This window comes from Lolium rigidum, chromosome 4 (assembly GCF_022539505.1).
Source record: "Lolium rigidum isolate FL_2022 chromosome 4, APGP_CSIRO_Lrig_0.1, whole genome shotgun sequence".
In the NCBI taxonomy this organism is placed as follows: domain Eukaryota; kingdom Viridiplantae; phylum Streptophyta; class Magnoliopsida; order Poales; family Poaceae; genus Lolium; species Lolium rigidum.
This window is the reverse complement of record NC_061511.1, coordinates 138303833-138320128: the sequence shown is the minus strand read 5'-3', so window position 1 is coordinate 138320128 and position 16296 is coordinate 138303833. Positions and strand designations below refer to the sequence as shown.

Below are 16296 nucleotides of genomic sequence, written 5' to 3'. Positions count from 1 at the left end.
AAAAGGAGTCACTAAAATATTCTAAATGAAATACTTTTTAGGGTTGGTGGTTATTCATATTTACCGGTAATAAATAATGGAGCACCGTGTTGGTAGCTTGTAAATTAAAAATAATTGCTAAATATTCTAAATAAAATAATTTTTATGGTTGATAGTTATTTATTTTTACCATTGATAAATAACGGATCACCGGATTGATAGCTTGCAAACAAAAAAGTATCACTAAAATATTCTAAATGAAATACATTCTAGGGTTGGTAGTTGTTCATATTTACCGGTTAATAAATAACGGGGCACCGGGTTGATATCTTGTAAATTAAAAATAATTGCTAAATATTCTAAATAAAAGATTTTTTATGGTTGATAGTTATTTATTTTTACCATTGATAAATAACGGGTCACCGGATTGATAGCTTGCAAATCAAAAATAATCGCTAAATATTCTAAATAAAATACATTTTAGGGTTGGTAGTCATTTATATTTACCGTTGATAAATAATGGGGTTCCGGGTTGATAGCTTGCAAACTAAAAAATAATCGCTAAAATATTGTAAGTGAAATTAACTTTTTAGGGTTGATAGTTTTATAATTTCCCGTTGATAATTAACGGGGCACCTGGTTGATAGCTTTGTAAACTAAAAAAGAGACGCTTAAATATTCTAAATGAAATTAGCTTTTTAAGGTTGGTAGTTATTTAGATTTACCGTTGGTAAATAACGGGTCATCGGGGTGATAGCTTTGTAACTTAACAAAAAGAGTCGCTAAAATATTTTTAATGAAATTAGCTTTTTAGGGTTGGTGGTTATTTACATTTACCGTTGGTAAATAACGGGACAACGGGTTGATAGCTTGTAACTAAAAAAGATTCACTAAAATATTCTAAATAAAATTAGCTTTTAGGGTTGATAGTTATTTATATATATTGTTCATAAATAACGGGGCACGGGGTTGATAGCTTGTAAGATAAAAAAAAATTGCTAAAATATTTTGAATGAAATTAACTTTTTAAGGTTGCTACTTCATTATATTTACTGTAGAAAAAATGCCCATAATGCAAATACACGTGTTGAGAAGTTTCTGATTTTTTATTCTGCCAGGTTATTGATGATGGTATAAAATTTGTTTGTCTTCCCGTAATGCATGAAGTGTTCGGTGGAGGAGTTGGCGCGGCCCGGTTTCCTCCTGCGCGCTGTCGCGGGTTCGAATCCCCGCCAGAGCGCGATTTACTTTTTACAGCCCAGGTCGCGCGGACTTTCCAGAAATGGAAACAACCGATTCTATTTCTATTTTCGGAAACTGAGCGCTCGCGTGGGATGGAAAGATCGGTCGCTAGCTAGGGTCGTGCAAGCTTGTACAGTACGCAGAACAGACAAATCTGTTTTGTGTTATTGCACATCGCCTGCGGACTGCCATGGCTACGGCGGAGCAGCCGCAGATCGAGCACAGCCACCTCGCCATCAGAGGCCTCAACCTCCACGTAGCCCAAGCAGGCACAGGTACTCAGCCTACCCCTCCGTTCCTTCCTCCACCAAGCAGTTCTCTGCCACCAAGAACTCACACGGACATCGGCGGTGAGTGGACATCGGCGGTGAGTGGTGACCGTTGCTTCTTGCTTCCAGGTGAGGTCGGGACGGTGCTGTTCCTGCACGGCTTCCCGGAGATATGGTACTCCTGGCGTCACCAGATGCTGGCCGTGGCCGCCGCCGGGTACCGCGCCGTCGCGCCGGACTGGCGAGGGTACGGGCTATCCGACCAGCCGCCGGAGCCGGAGGCGGCGTCCTACCAAGACCTGCAGGATGATCTCCTCGCCATCATGGATGCGCTCTCCGTCCCCGAGGTATTAGCATATCCAGCCCTCGATTCTCCCCGACAATCTTGGGGAAATAATTCTCTATTTCCAAGAGACCAGTCTAACCGTGAAGCTAGTGTACTTTTCTTTTGGAACAGGTCAAATATCTCTGTAACTCAACTCTGTGTATGTACGTTGTTTGGAAGTGTTGTATCACACTTTTAAATTTTAATATGCACATCACTTTAGCCGTGAAATGTTCGCTTATTTTTTAACTGCAGTATCAAGTTGATCTTGTTAAAACATGCTTGCACTTGACAGAATAGAGGCATCACGAGGAATCAAATTAACCCTTTTGGTCGACGTCGATCATTATCTAGACATAAACACCTTACATAAGAGAAAATTAAAAGGCTAAAAAGAAGTGTTCCAACAATTAAGATCATAGATATCTCCCTTACTAACGGACGCTCCATGCTTCAGAATTGGCACCAGCAAATCCGATCTCTCTGACAACTTCCATTTTGTTTCACGTCAGGCTTTCCTTGTGGCAAAGGATTTTGGAGCCAAGCCTGCTTATGACTTTGCTCTTCATCACCCCGACCGCACATGTGGCGTTATGTGTTTGGGTGTCCCTTTTGTTCATGGTGGCACCTCTTTCGCCACCTTGCCAGAAGGCTTCACTACGGGAGAGCTCCAGTATGCCGACGGCCGCCAGCCGTCGGCACAGCAAGGAAGGCTGTCGGTACAGGCTGTGCCGACGGTGACCGTCGGCGTAGCTTCGTCGGCATAGTTCCGGTCAGGGATCGCCCGATCACCGTCGGCACAGACTGGCCGTCGGCACAGATTGTTGTGCCGACGGTATAACCGTCGGCATAGTATTTCAAATTTTTCAAATTTTTTTTTGAAAAAAGATTAAAAATATTTTTTTGAAAAAATATATTTTTTATTTTTTTTCAATTTCCTTCTTATTCTTTTTTTACTTGCTAATCTTTCACAATCACACTTACACTTAGTACATCTAATCATAGGTTAAATTGCACTTGTATTCAAACTTCCCAGTTGGTCACCCATCCTCACACTACTCCTGTCCTAGCACGCTTAACTTCTTTGTTCTCTTCGGATGAGCTTCCATGAAAGAAATGACGCCCTTGTTGTTAATACTACCATATCAATCATATTAACCCTTTGACCATGCTGCCACATCTTTATATTTTTGAATTCTAAACAATTACTTAAGTAAACAACAATGAATATATATAAATAATAATAATATAGAATTTGAAAAAACAATTAAATGATTTAATTTTTGTCTTTTTATTTAATATAGAATAATTAATATCAGTAAATACGAATTTGGCAAATAATATGTCTAAATTGATCAGAAAAATAAGAGGAATACAAATATGACATCCATATCATATTTTGAACCTACAATTTAATTTACCCAAAAATCATGAGCAATAGATCAAGTACCTCTAGTTTAAATCTGGTTGACTTTATCGAAAATGAGGTAGGAAACGGCCTCGTCATGGCATAGTTTGCCGAAATGAGGTCATATTTGGCACGTGTGTGGGTCCTAGGATGGGAAGCAAGACCCCGGACGCGGATTTCTAATCCGACCCACGGGCGACCATATTTTCATTTTTAGCGTGCCCAAGCGGTTTTTATTTGTGAAGCAGCTACATGGGGCGCATTTTAGTATGACGTGAAACCTCCGTGCGATGATAGTAGACCACCTACGCACCACCTATCACATGGCATGTACACGCGTTAGCTATTTGAGAACCCATGCAGCTTCCGGCGGTGTCCCGCCGATTCCGCTGGAAGCCGACTGGGATTTGAACTAGGGCTCAACTATCCGTCGCTCCGAAATTCCGGAAAAATGTTTTTAGTTCTACGACGCATCATTATATGTGCTATTTTTTGTCCGTTTAGTTTTTCGCGAATGGGTGCACCCGCACGCCCGGTACGGCGATACCGCATGTCTTGGGGGCTGTTTTGGCCAGATGGCAATTTGAACGAAGTCAAAAAATCTCACGGAGCCGCGTGGCGTCATTTTATATGTCATAGTAACTATTCCGTTTGTCAAAACTGGGATGTGACAATTATTTTGGTAAACCCTTCACGAAAAGAGCTATCACGTCCGGAGTTCTATTGATTTCAGGGGAAATGAGGTGGGAAACGGCCTCGACATGGCATAATTTTCCGAAACGAGGTCATATTTGGCACGTGTGTGGGCCCTAGGATGGTAAGCAATACCCTGGACACGGATTTCTAATCCGACCCACGAGCGACCATTTTTTCATTTTTGGCGTGTGTGAAAGCCATAAAACCTCGAACATTATAGCTCATTTATAAGAAAATTTATTTAGGTATTTGAAATATTCCATTTTTGATATTTTTCTATGATAGATCTTGTTTTTCTGCAAAATTTGATATATTATACTTATTTTTCTCGGTTAGAATGATTTAGTTATGCTTTTTTGAAGACTGCCGTTGAGAAATAGGAAAAAGCTATGCCGACGGTTTAACCGTCGGCACAGTTCTGTAGTGGAAAAAAAAAGAAAAAAAAATGTTGTGCCGACGGCCAGACTGGTCCTGTGCCGACGGCCGAGAGCTGTAGCCGAGACGGTGACCGTCGGCACCTCCAGCTCTGTACCGACGGCCAATTTAACGCCGACGGTCATCCTCGTCGCCGCGCTCCGGAGGCTACTGTGCCGACGGCCCCGACATTTGGCCGTCGGCACATCGCCTGGCCGTCGGCGTACTGAAATTCTCCCGTAGTGCTTCTACGTTCTTCGTTGGCAGGTTTTTACCTAACCTGAAAACTCCACGGTTAAGATAAGCAAGGAATTCTTCCATGATCGATGATGTAATGCAGAAAGTTTTTTGCATTGTAGGAACCAGGAAGAGCGGAGGCGGATTTTGGCCGGTATGACGTCAAGCGAGTCGTGCGCACCATCTACATTCTCTTCTCTAGAAGCGAGATCCCGGTAGCAAACGAGGATCAAGAAATCATGGATCTCGCGGACCTGTCGACTCCTCTTCCAGAGTGGTTCACCGAGGAGGATCTTGGTGTCTACGCGTCCCTGTACGAGAAATCCGGTTTCAGGTACCCAATGGAGATGCCATATAGGTAAACATAACTTGGTTGATCAGGGCATGTGACAATGGCAACTTGATAATTACTGTTGTTAGGCCTGTTTATCAATATTTGTAACAGAAAAGAGATGTACGATGTACCATTTGACAGGTCTCTCCATAAGAGGCAACGAATCGAGGATCCCAAGTTCCAAGTCCCGGTGTTTGTCGCCATGGGGGAGAAAGATTATGTCTTGAAGTTTCCTGGGATCGAGGCCGTCTTGAAAGATGGCGTCATGGCAAAGTTCGCGCCAGACCTGAAGGTCACATACATCCCTGACGGAAGCCATTTCGTGCAGGAGCAGTTCCCCGACATGGTCAATGAGCTCCTCCTTAGCTTCCTGAAGGACCATCCTGTGGCTTGACAGATGATCTGTGCTTCACTTGAAGTTGATCTCAGAAGCATCATATACAGTCCGTGATGTTATGAAATTATTATATGAGCTTTCACCGAAGGATATGTGATGGCTGCTAATGCTTTTCTAGTGAAGGATATGTGTGAATATGTGATGTCTCGTAATGCTTCGAGTATGCTAGTCAACTACGTGCTATATGTATCTTCATTATACTGGACGTTGTTATGCGATCATTCAAAACGTCAGATTGTTTTAGAGCCCTGTCAAATTACTGCGGAGGTTGAAGATTTTCAATGTTCAAAACCTTGCCAAAGCTGAGGGTCTCAACTGATAAAATATTATCGGAAATTATTAAGATAATAGTTGGAGAAATTATTTAGGAAAAATATGTAAAAATGTATTTAAAAAATCAGGCCCACAACATTGTTCATAGTTAATGTTGGTAAACTACTGGTGAAGCTGAAACTAATGGTGAAGCTGAAGATTTGTAACGATAAATTATTTTCGAGAAAAAATATAAAGTTAACCATCCTCTAAAAACTACTGTCATATAGGTTGAAGCTTTTAATTGACGAATTACCGTCGAAAAACTTGAGAAAACTGAGGATCTCAACCAATAAATTACTCTCAGAAGTACTAGCAAATCGCTGAAGAAATTATTAGAGAAAAATCTGTCAAAGAAATGTAAGAAAAACGCGGGCTGAGGACATTGTTGATATGTGGACTGTCAAAGCTGAAAAGATTTATACCGATAAATTATTTTCGAGAAAAAGTATATACTACTGTCAAATTTTGCCGAGGATGAATATTTTCATTGATGAATTACTGTCGAAAAACTTGCCAAAACTGAGAATCTCAACAAATAATTACAGTCAAAATTATTAGCATATCGCTGAACAATTATTAGAAAAAAATTGTCAAAGAAATGTAAAACAAACACGGACCCAAGATATTGTTCATGCATCAAAAACTTGCCAAAACTAATGATCTCAACTAATAAATTACTATAAAAATTTATTATCAAATCGCTGAAAAACTTATTAGAAAAAATTCTGTAAAAATATGTAGAAAAAGGGGAGCTTAGGATAATGTTCATGCGCGTGCATTGTTCACCCGTGCATAGAGGCGAACAAAAGCTTGTAGCTTATACATATATGATATAACAAGGAAGAGTTCCAGCATGGAGAGCTTGGGATAGGCGGTGGCTTAGGGGCAGGGGAGGCCGGCGGAGGCCGGTGAAGGCAGAGGCTAGTTAGGGGAGCTGATGGAGAAGCTCTTTTTCATGGTGGTGGAGCTGTCCTCCCTCCTTGGGAAGAAGAGGAGGGTGCCGACTTTCTCCTTCGTCTGCCAACCGCCTCGGGAGGGAGAGGAGGCGTGAGAGCATCTCCACCGGCGGCCTCGATAGCGGTCCCGATAGCAATTTGGGGGCTGGGAGCGAAAATGGGTTCGCACCAGCGCGCCCCAAACGGCGCCGGCCAATTTTCGAACCCAATAGAATCACCGGCAACCCCGTGCCGGCCCCTTAGCCAAGGGCGCGAATCGGGCGCGCCGGCTCCTCGTGGAACGATGGTTTCGCGGGTGGGGGCGCCTTGTCAGCGAGGGGACGCGGCGGTTCGCATCGGAAACGACGCGGGGAGGTTGGTCATCGGCGTTAATGGCCTTCCGCGCGGAAACCAAAACGGCGAGGGCGGCGACTGGCCACGCGGCGTCCACCTACCTTACCCACGCGCCTTCAATGCGCGTCCGTCGCCTCCCTTAAAACCCCACCAGCGCGCACTTCTCTCTTTTTCCCGCCGTCCAACCCTAGCCGCCGCTGATGTCTACGTTCCCCCTCCTTTCCTGTAGACAGTGTTGGGCCTCCAAGTGCAGAGGTTTGTAGAACAGCAGCAAGTTTCCCTTAAGTGGATACCCAAGGTTTATCGAACTCAGGGAGGAAGAGGTCAAAGATATCCCTCTCATGCAACCCCGCAACCACAAAGCAAGAAGTCTCTTGTGTCCCCAACACACCTAATAGGTGCACTAGTTCGGCGAAGAGATAGTGAAATACATGTGGTATAAATAAGTATGAGCAAGTAGCAACGGTGCCGTAAAAGTGCTTGGCGTGTAGTTGATGGTGGTGGTATTGCAGCAGTAGTAACGCAAGAAACAAGAACAAGCGTAGTAACGCAAGAGTAGTAACGCAGCAGAGTAAACAAGCAGTAGTAACTCAGCAGCATTTAGGAACAAGGCCTAGGGATTACACTTTCACTAGTGGACACTCTCAACATTGATCACATAACGTAATAGATAAATGCATACTCTACACTTTTGTTGGATGATGAACACATTGCGTAGGATTACACGAACCCTCAATGCCGGAGTTAACAAGCTCCACAATAATGCTCATGTTTAAGTAACCTTTAGTGTAAGATAGATCAACGCTACTAAACCAAGTACTAGCATAGCATGCACACCGTCACCTTCATGCATATGTAGGAGGAATAGATCACATCAATATTATCATAGCAATAGTTAACTCCATAATCTACAAGAGATCATGATCATAGCATAAACCAAGTACTAACACGGTGCACGCACTGTCACCTTTGCACACATGCAGGAGGAATAAACTACTTTAATAACACATCACTAGAGTAGCACATAGATTAATTGTGATACAACATGCCGCAATCATAAAGAGATATAAATAAGCACTTCACTATGCCATTCAATGAGTAAGTATTCTCGTGAAATCTAGCCTAAGAGACCCACACGGTGCACACACCGTCACCTTTACACACGTGGGACGAGGAGTCTCCGGAGATCACATAAGTAAAACTCACTTGACTAGCATAATGACATCTAGATTACAAGCATCATCATATGAATCTCAATCATGTAAGGCAGCTCATGAGATTATTGTATTGAACTACATAGGAGAGAGATGAACCACATAGCTACCGGCACAGCCCCGAGCCTCGATGGAGAACTACTCCCTCCTCATGGGAGCAAGCAGCGGTGATGAAGATGGCGGTGGAGATGGCAGCGGTGTCGATGGAGAAGCCTTCCGGGGCACTTCCCCGCTCCGGCAGGTGCCGGAACAGAGATCCCGTCCCCCGCATCTTGGCTTCGCGATGGCGGCGGCTCCGGCAGGTGCTTCGTGGGTTTCGTCAATTGGTATCGGGTTTTCCGATCCAGGGGCTTTATATAGGCGAAGAGGCGGCGCAGAGGGCCGACAGGGGGGCCACACCATAGGGCGGCGCGGCCCCTCTCGGCCGCGCCGGCCTAGGGTTTGGTGGCCCCGTGGCCCCCTCTCGGTCCTTCCCGGTGTTCCGGATGCTTCCGATGAAAATAGGAACTTTGGCGTTGATTTCGTCCGATTCCGAGAATATTTCGTTACTAGGATTTCGAAACCAAAAACAGCAGAAAACAGAACCGGCACTTCGGCATCTTGTTAATAGGTTAGTTCCGTAAAATGCACGAATATGACATAAAGTGTGCATAAAACATGTAGATAACATCAATAATGTGGCATGGAACACAAGAAATTATCGATACGTTGGAGACGTATCGCATCCCCAAGCTTAGTTCTCGCTCGTCCCGAGCAGTAAAACGATAACAAAGATAATTTCGGAGTGACATGCCATCATAAACTTGATCATACTATTTGTAAAGCATATGTAGTGAATGCAGCGATCAAAACAATGTGTATGACATGAGTAAACAAGTGAATCATAAAGCAAAGACTTTTCATGAATAGCACTTCAAGACAAGCATCAATAAGTCTTGCATAAGAGTTAACTCATAAAGCAATAATTCAAAGTAAAGGTATTGAAGCAACACAAAAGAAGATTAAGTTTCAGCGGTTGCTTTCAACTTGTAACATGTATATCTCATGGATAATTGTCAATGCAAAGCAATATAACAAATGCAATATGCAAATATGTAAGAATCAATGCACAGCTCACACAAGTGTTTGCTTCTTGAGGTGGAGAGAAATAGGTGAACCGACTCAACAATAAAAGTAAAAGAATGGTCCTTCATAGAGGAAAAGCATCGATTGCTATATTTGTGCTAGAGCTTTGATTTTGAAAACATAAAGAGAGCATAAAAATAAAGTTTTGAGAGGTGTATGTTGTTGTCAACGAATGGTAGCGGGTACTCTAACCCCTTGCCGTACAAACCTTCAAAGAGCGGCTCCCATTTTATTTTATTTTTGGATGGCACTCCTTCCAACCTTTCTTTCACAAACCATGGCTAACCGAATCCTCGGTGCCCGCCAACAATCTCATACCATGAAGGAGTACCTTTTTATTTTAGTTTTATTATGATGACACTCCTCCCAACCTTTGCTTACACAAGCCATGGCTAACCGAATCCTTCTGGTGCCGTCCAACAATCACATACCATGGAGGAGTGTCTATTTTTAGTTTGTTAATTTGGGACTGGGAATCCCATTGCCAGCTCTTTTTGCAAAATTATTGGATAAGCGGATGAAGCCACTAGTCCATTGGTGAAAGTTGCCCAACAAGATTGAAAGATAAACACCACATACTTCCTCATGAGCTATAAAACATTGACACAAATAAGAGGTAATAAATTTTGAATTGTTTAAAGGTAGCACTCAAGCAATTTACTTTGGAATGGCGGAGAAATACCATGTAGTAGGTAGGTATGGTGGACACAAATGGCATAGTGGTTGGCTCAAGTATTTGGATGCATGAGAAGTATTCCCTCTCGATACAAGGTTTAGGCTAGCAAGGTTGTTTGAGGCAAACACAAGGATGAACTAGTACAGCAAAACTCACATAAAAGACATATTACAAGTATTATAAGACTATACATCGTCTTCCTTGTTGTTCAAACACCTTACTAGAAATTATCTAGACCTTAGAGAGACCAATTATGCAAACCAAATTTTAGCATGCTCTATGTATTTCTTCACTAATGGGTGCAAAGTATATGATGCAAGAGCTTAAACATGAGCACAACAATTGCCAAGTATCACATTACCCAAGACATTATAGCAATTACTACATGTATCATTTTCCAATTCCAACCATATAACAATTTAACGAAGAGGAAACTTCGCCATGAATATTATGAGCTAAGAACACATGTGTTCATATGAACCAGCGGAGCGTGTCTCTCTCCCACACAAGCATGATGTAATCCAATTTATTCAAACACAAACAAAAACAAAAGCAAACAAACAGACGCTCCAAGAAAAAGCACATAAGATGTGATGGAATAAAAATATAGTTTCAGGGGAGGAACCCGATAATGTTGTCGATGAAGAAGGGGATGCCTTGGGCATCCCCAAGCTTAGACGCTTGAGTCTTCTTGATATATGCAGGGGTGAACCACCGGGTGCATCCCCAAGCTTAGAGCTTTCACTCTCCTTGATCATAGTATATCATCCTCCTCTCTTGACCCTTGAAAACTTCCTCCACACCAAACTCGAAACAACTCATTAGAGGGTTAGTGGACAATAAAAATTAACATGTTCAGAGGTGACACAATCATTCTTAACACTTCTGGACATTGCATAAAGCTACTGGACATTAATGGATCAAAGAAATTCATCCAACATAGCAAAAGAGGCAATGCGAAATAAAAGGCAGAATCTGTCAAAACAGAACAGTCCGTAAAGATGGATTTTATTAGGCCACCAGACTTGCTCAAATGAAAATGCTCAAATTGAATGAAAGTTGCGTACATATCTGAGGATCATGCACGTAAATTGGCATAATTTTCTGAGCTTCCTGCAGGGCAGTGGGCTCAGATTCGTGACAGCAAAGAAATCTGGAACTGCGCAGTAATCCAAATCTAGTACTTACTTTTCTATCAACGACTTTACTTGGCACAACAAAACTCAAAACTAAGATAAGGAGAGGTTGCTACAGTAGTAAACAACTTCCAAGACACAAATATAAAACAAAGTACTGTAGCAAAATAACACATGGGTTATCTCCCAAGAAGTTCTTTCTTTTTAGCCATTAAGATGGGCTCAGCAGCTTTAATGATGCACTCGCAAGAAATAGTATGTGAAGCAAAAGAGAGCATCAAGAGGCAAATTCAAAACACATTTAAGTCTAACATGCTTCCTATGCATAGGAATCTTGTAAATAAACAAGTTCATGAAGAGCAAAGTAACAAGCATAGGAAGATAAAACAAGTGTAGCTTCAAAAATTTCAAGCACATAGAGAGGTGTTTTAGTAACATGAAAATTTCTACAACCATATTTTCCTCTCTCATAATAACTTTCAGTAGCATCATGAGCAAACTCAACAATATAACTATCACATAAAGCATTCTTATCATGAGTCTCATGCATAAAATTATTACTCTCCACATAAGCATAATCAATTTTATTAGTTGTAGTGGGAGCAAATTCAACAAAGTAGCTATCATTATTATTCTCATCAAGTGTAGGAGGCATAGTATAATCACAACAAAATTTACTCTCCATAGTAGGTGGCACCAAAAGACCACTATCATTATCATCATCGAAATAGGAGGCAAAGTATCATCAAAGAAAATTTTCTCCTCAATGCTTGGGGGACTAAAAATATCATGAAAACCAGCTTCCCCAAGCTTAGAACTTTCTATATTATTGTCAACAATGGTGTTCAAAGCGTTCATACTAATATTACTACCAAAGATGCAAAGAAGATTTCATAGGTTTTTTAATTTTCGCATCAAACAATCCATGTTTTAAATCAGGAAATAGAATAAGAAGCTCACTCTTGTACATTATGCCAAACTAGTGTAAACAAGAAACAACAAGATGCAATTGCAGGATCTAAAGGAAATAGCTTTGAGCACACACACAACGGCGCCGTAAAAATACTTTACCCGAGACCGTAGTATGAGAGCCTTTTACCTTTCCTCCCCGCAACGGCGCCGTAAAAGTGCTTGATGTCTACGTTCCCCTCCTTTCTCGTAGACAGTGTTGGGCCTCCAAGAGCAGAGGTTTGTAGAACAAGCAAGCAAGTTTCCCTTAAGTGGATACCCAAGGTTTATCGAACTCAGTGGAGGAAGAGGTCAAAGATATCCCTCTCATGCAACCCCGCAACCACAAAGCAAGAAGTCTCTTGTGTCCCCAACACACCTAATAGGTGCACTAGTTCGGCGAAGAGATAGTGAAATACAGGTGGTATAAATAAGTATGAGCAAGAGCAACGGTGCTGTAAAAGTGCTTGGCGTGTAGTTGATGGTGGTGGTATTGCAGCAGTAGTAACGCAAGAAACAAGAAACAAGCAGTAGTAACGCAAGAGTAGTAAACAAGCAGTAGTAACTCAGCAGTATTTAGGAACAAGGCCTAGGGATTACACTTTCACTAGTGGACACTCTCAACATTGATCACATAACGTAATAGTATAAATGCATACTCTACACTTTTGTTGGATGATGAACACATTGCGTAGGATTACACGAACCCTCAATGCCGGAGTTAACAAGCTCCACAATAATGCTCATGTTTAAGTAACCTTTAGTGTAAGATAGATCAACGCTACTAAACCAAGTACTAGCATAGCATGCACACCGTCACCTTCATGCATATGTAGGAGGAATAGATCACATCAATATTATCATAGCAATAGTTAACTCCATAATCTACAAGAGATCATGATCATAGCATAAACCAAGTACTAACACGTGCACGCACCGTCACCTTTGCACACATGCAGGAGGAATAAAACTACTTTAATAACAAATCACTAGAGTAGCACATAGATAAATTGTGATACAACATGCTGCAATCATAAAGAGATATAAATAAGCACCTCACTATGCCATTCAATGAGTAAGTATTCTCGTGAAATCTAGCCTAAGAGACCCACACGGTGCACACACCGTCACCTTTACACACGTGGGACGAGGAGTCTCCTGGAGATCACATAAGTAAAACTCACTTGACTAGCATAATGACATCTAGATTACAAGCATCATCATATGAATCTCAATCATGTAAGGCAGCTCATGAGATTATTGTATTGAACTACATAGGAGAGAGATGAACCACATAGCTACCGGCACAGCCCCGAGCCTCGATGGAGAACTACTCCCTCCTCATGGGAGCAAGCAGCGGTGATGAAGATGGCGGTGGAGATGGCAGCGGTGTCGATGGAGAAGCCTTCCGGGGCACTTCCCCGCTCCGGCAGGGTGCCGGAACAGAGATCCCGTCCCCCGCATCTTGGCTTCGCGATGGCGGCGGCTCCGGCAGTGTTTCGTGGGTTTCGTCAATTGGTATCGGGTTTTCCGATCCAGGGGCTTTATATAGGCGAAGAGGCGGCGCAGAGGGTCGACAGGGGGGCCACACCATAGGGCGGCGCGGCCCCCTCTCGGCCGCGCCGGCCTAGGGTTTGGTGGCCCCGTGGCCCCCCTCCGGTCCTTCCCGGTGTTCCGGATGCTTCCGATGAAAATAGGAACTTTGGCGTTGATTTCGTCCGATTCCGAGAATATTTCGTTACTAGGATTTCTGAAACCAAAAACAGCAGTAAAACAGAACCGGCACTTCGGCATCTTGTTAATAGGTTAGTTCCAGAAAATGCACGAATATGACATAAAGTGTGCATATAACATGTAGATAACATCAATAATGTGGCATGGAACACAAGAAATTATCGATACGTTGGAGACGTATCACCGCCGTCCTCAACCTCCGCGCGAACCACCACCCACGCACCCCACCGACGCGATGGCGCACAACGACCAGGTCGGCGGCAGCGACGGCGGCATGCTCCGCTCGACGCAGCTGACGTTCAATGAGGCCGACGTGCTGTACTGGCACCGCATTCCCGTGCCAGTACAGTACAAGTTGTCGCACGGCTGGCACGTCTCCAACGGCGGCTTTGCCGTGCCGCCGCCACCATCCCGAGGACCACAGACGCGGGCCCTCGCCAGGGAACGGCGGGCCGAGATGACACCGGAGGAGAGGAGCCTGCCGGAGAACGCCGTCGAAAGCCCGTCCTGGGCAGGGCGCTTCAAACACGAGCGCGCCGTGGAGCTCGCGCGGACGGACAACCCCTCAGGCGGCCGCTTCAACAACGTCGGCCGCCGTGCCTGCTAGTACGGCCGCTCCGTCGACGACACGCTCCGCCAATACGGCTTCCATCCACGCGTCCGCGGGCAACGGGAGCCGCTATACTTCCTGCAGGCGGTGAACATGGCGCCGTCGCCTACCCGGCAGAGGGCGCCGGAACGGACCGCGGCGTCCGGAACCTCACGCACTGGATCGTCTGCCGTCGCGCGCACGCGCTCAGCCGCGCCTGCGCCTCCTTCCGGAGGCGTTGTCATCCGCGACGACGCGAGGCACGCGTCCTCTGCTCCAGCTCGTCGGACGACGGGGTCGGGCCGCCGCTCCCGCGTCAAGGAGGAGGACACCTCGCCACCACTTCCGCCGGTGAAGAAGCAATGGTGGGAGAAGGAGGCCGAGGCGCAGGCGGCCCTCCGTGGCGACGGCGACGACGAGGAGTTCCCCACCCTAAACTTCATCCTCGACCGCTCCGTCGACGAAGACTATCGTCACATCGCGATCGACCCGCGGCAGGCGGCGGTGTGGTCCGCCAGGGACCACGGCGCCAACTACGTCGACCTCGCCGGACCATTCGAGCTGTCGGCGCCAAAGGAGGAGAAGGCCGACGAGGAGGAGGCCGACAACATCGACAGCTGGTCCTTCGGGTCATCCAGCGGCGACGACCTGGACTTCAGCGCCTTCGACTCCCTGCGCCGCTAGTTATTTTTTCTAGTTTTTTCGTTTGAAATCGCGTTAAATTTGTACAAATTTTGTTCGAACTTCGTATGAATATCGTTTTGCAAATTTTCTAATTTAAATTTTAAAATCTATGGGGGCTAGCATATTGGAGACGTCGGTGTGGGAGCATCGTCCCCAAATAGAGGATGCAGTGTCGGCGTCCTTCAACGGAGGTGCCAGCGCCCCTGTCGGCGCCCATTTGGGGCTGGAGATGCTCTGAGGAAGAGGAGGGCACCGTCCCCTAGGAGGATGCGGGTTGTGACTACGGAGAGGAAAGCAGTTAGTTCATATTTTTCTTCGCATTGCAAATCGGAGTGGTGTAGTTGTGGAGCTCTCGAGATGTTGGACCATACCGCCTTGACCGTCCCACTATGGGAAAATAGACGCTATGGAACTATTATATTCTAGTTCAAAGATTTCTGTTGATGCATCCTGGAAGAAAAGAGCAAATGGAAAACCTTCAAAAGCAGGAGTTGGAATACATATCACTTGGAAGCATGGCTAACACACAACTGATGCTTTTATTTCAGCAAAGACTCCTCCAGTCTTAACTCCAATTCAGGCAGAGGCGGAAGGGCAGCTGATTGCAGCAAGTATCACCTCTTCTGTTCTTCTGCTGGATTCTTTTTTCTTCACAGATAACCTCGGCTTAGCAAAAGCAGTTCAGGCGAATGGAGGTGCAAATCCAAATATCCTGTGGAAGATTACAAGACAGGCGGTGCAATTTCAGGAAACACTTCAGCTGTTTCACCCAAGGATTATACACATAAGCAGAGCTCTAAATGTCATTGCACACAATTGTGCTCGTAAGGCAAAAACTCTGTCTAGAGTCTCACCTTTATGTTCTTGCAATAACCCTGCTCATAGATCATCTTCTTCACTGGCGGGGCTTAGTTGGGGCCAAACTGGACCATGACCCGCCTAAGTATTTTGCAAAACGAATGTTGAGTACTATGTATCGGAGGCCCATCCGATCAACGCGCATTGGCTGGCCCGTGACATTGCCTGTCTCCTTCGCTCGATTTCCCCAGTCTCTTACTCCTTATTTTCTTGACAAAAACCACGATCATGGGGATGGGTGCACCTCACAATCCCTAATCTAGCGAGTTAGAAACAAAATAAGCAGTAACCGGTGGAGCATGAGCGGCACAGAGGCAGCAGTGCCGCGCCCACAACCAGGAGGACGGCCCAAAATCACCGCAGCTGCAGCCTAGTATGGTTAAATCTATAAGACCGTGGATTTGATTAGCATATGTTGATAAAATCA

The 16296-nt window shown here is 44.5% G+C and overlaps 1 protein-coding gene across 1 annotated transcript; it reads left to right on the top strand.

Moving 5' to 3' along the window:
* The first annotated feature begins 1376 nt into the window (after positions 1 to 1376).
* On the top strand, positions 1377 to 5423 carry LOC124708988 (AB hydrolase superfamily protein YfhM-like). Its single transcript, XM_047240621.1, has 4 exons — positions 1377 to 1496; positions 1620 to 1837; positions 4693 to 4928; positions 5046 to 5423. The coding sequence occupies exons 1-4, from the start codon at positions 1412 to 1414 to the stop codon at positions 5296 to 5298; spliced, it is 792 nt and encodes a 263-aa protein (XP_047096577.1). The 5' UTR covers positions 1377 to 1411; the 3' UTR covers positions 5299 to 5423.
* Positions 5424 to 16296: the final 10873 nt, after the last annotated feature.

Coding starts and splice junctions, on each gene's coding strand:
- LOC124708988 (XM_047240621.1), top strand. CDS start 1,412: ATGGCTACGGCGGAGCAGCCGCAGATCGAGCACAGCCACCTCGCCATC. Junction 1,838..4,692: donor ATGCGCTCTCCGTCCCCGAG/GTATTAGCATAT, acceptor TTTGCATTGTAG/GAACCAGGAAGAGCGGAGGC. Junction 4,929..5,045: donor CCAATGGAGATGCCATATAG/GTAAACATAACT, acceptor ACCATTTGACAG/GTCTCTCCATAAGAGGCAAC.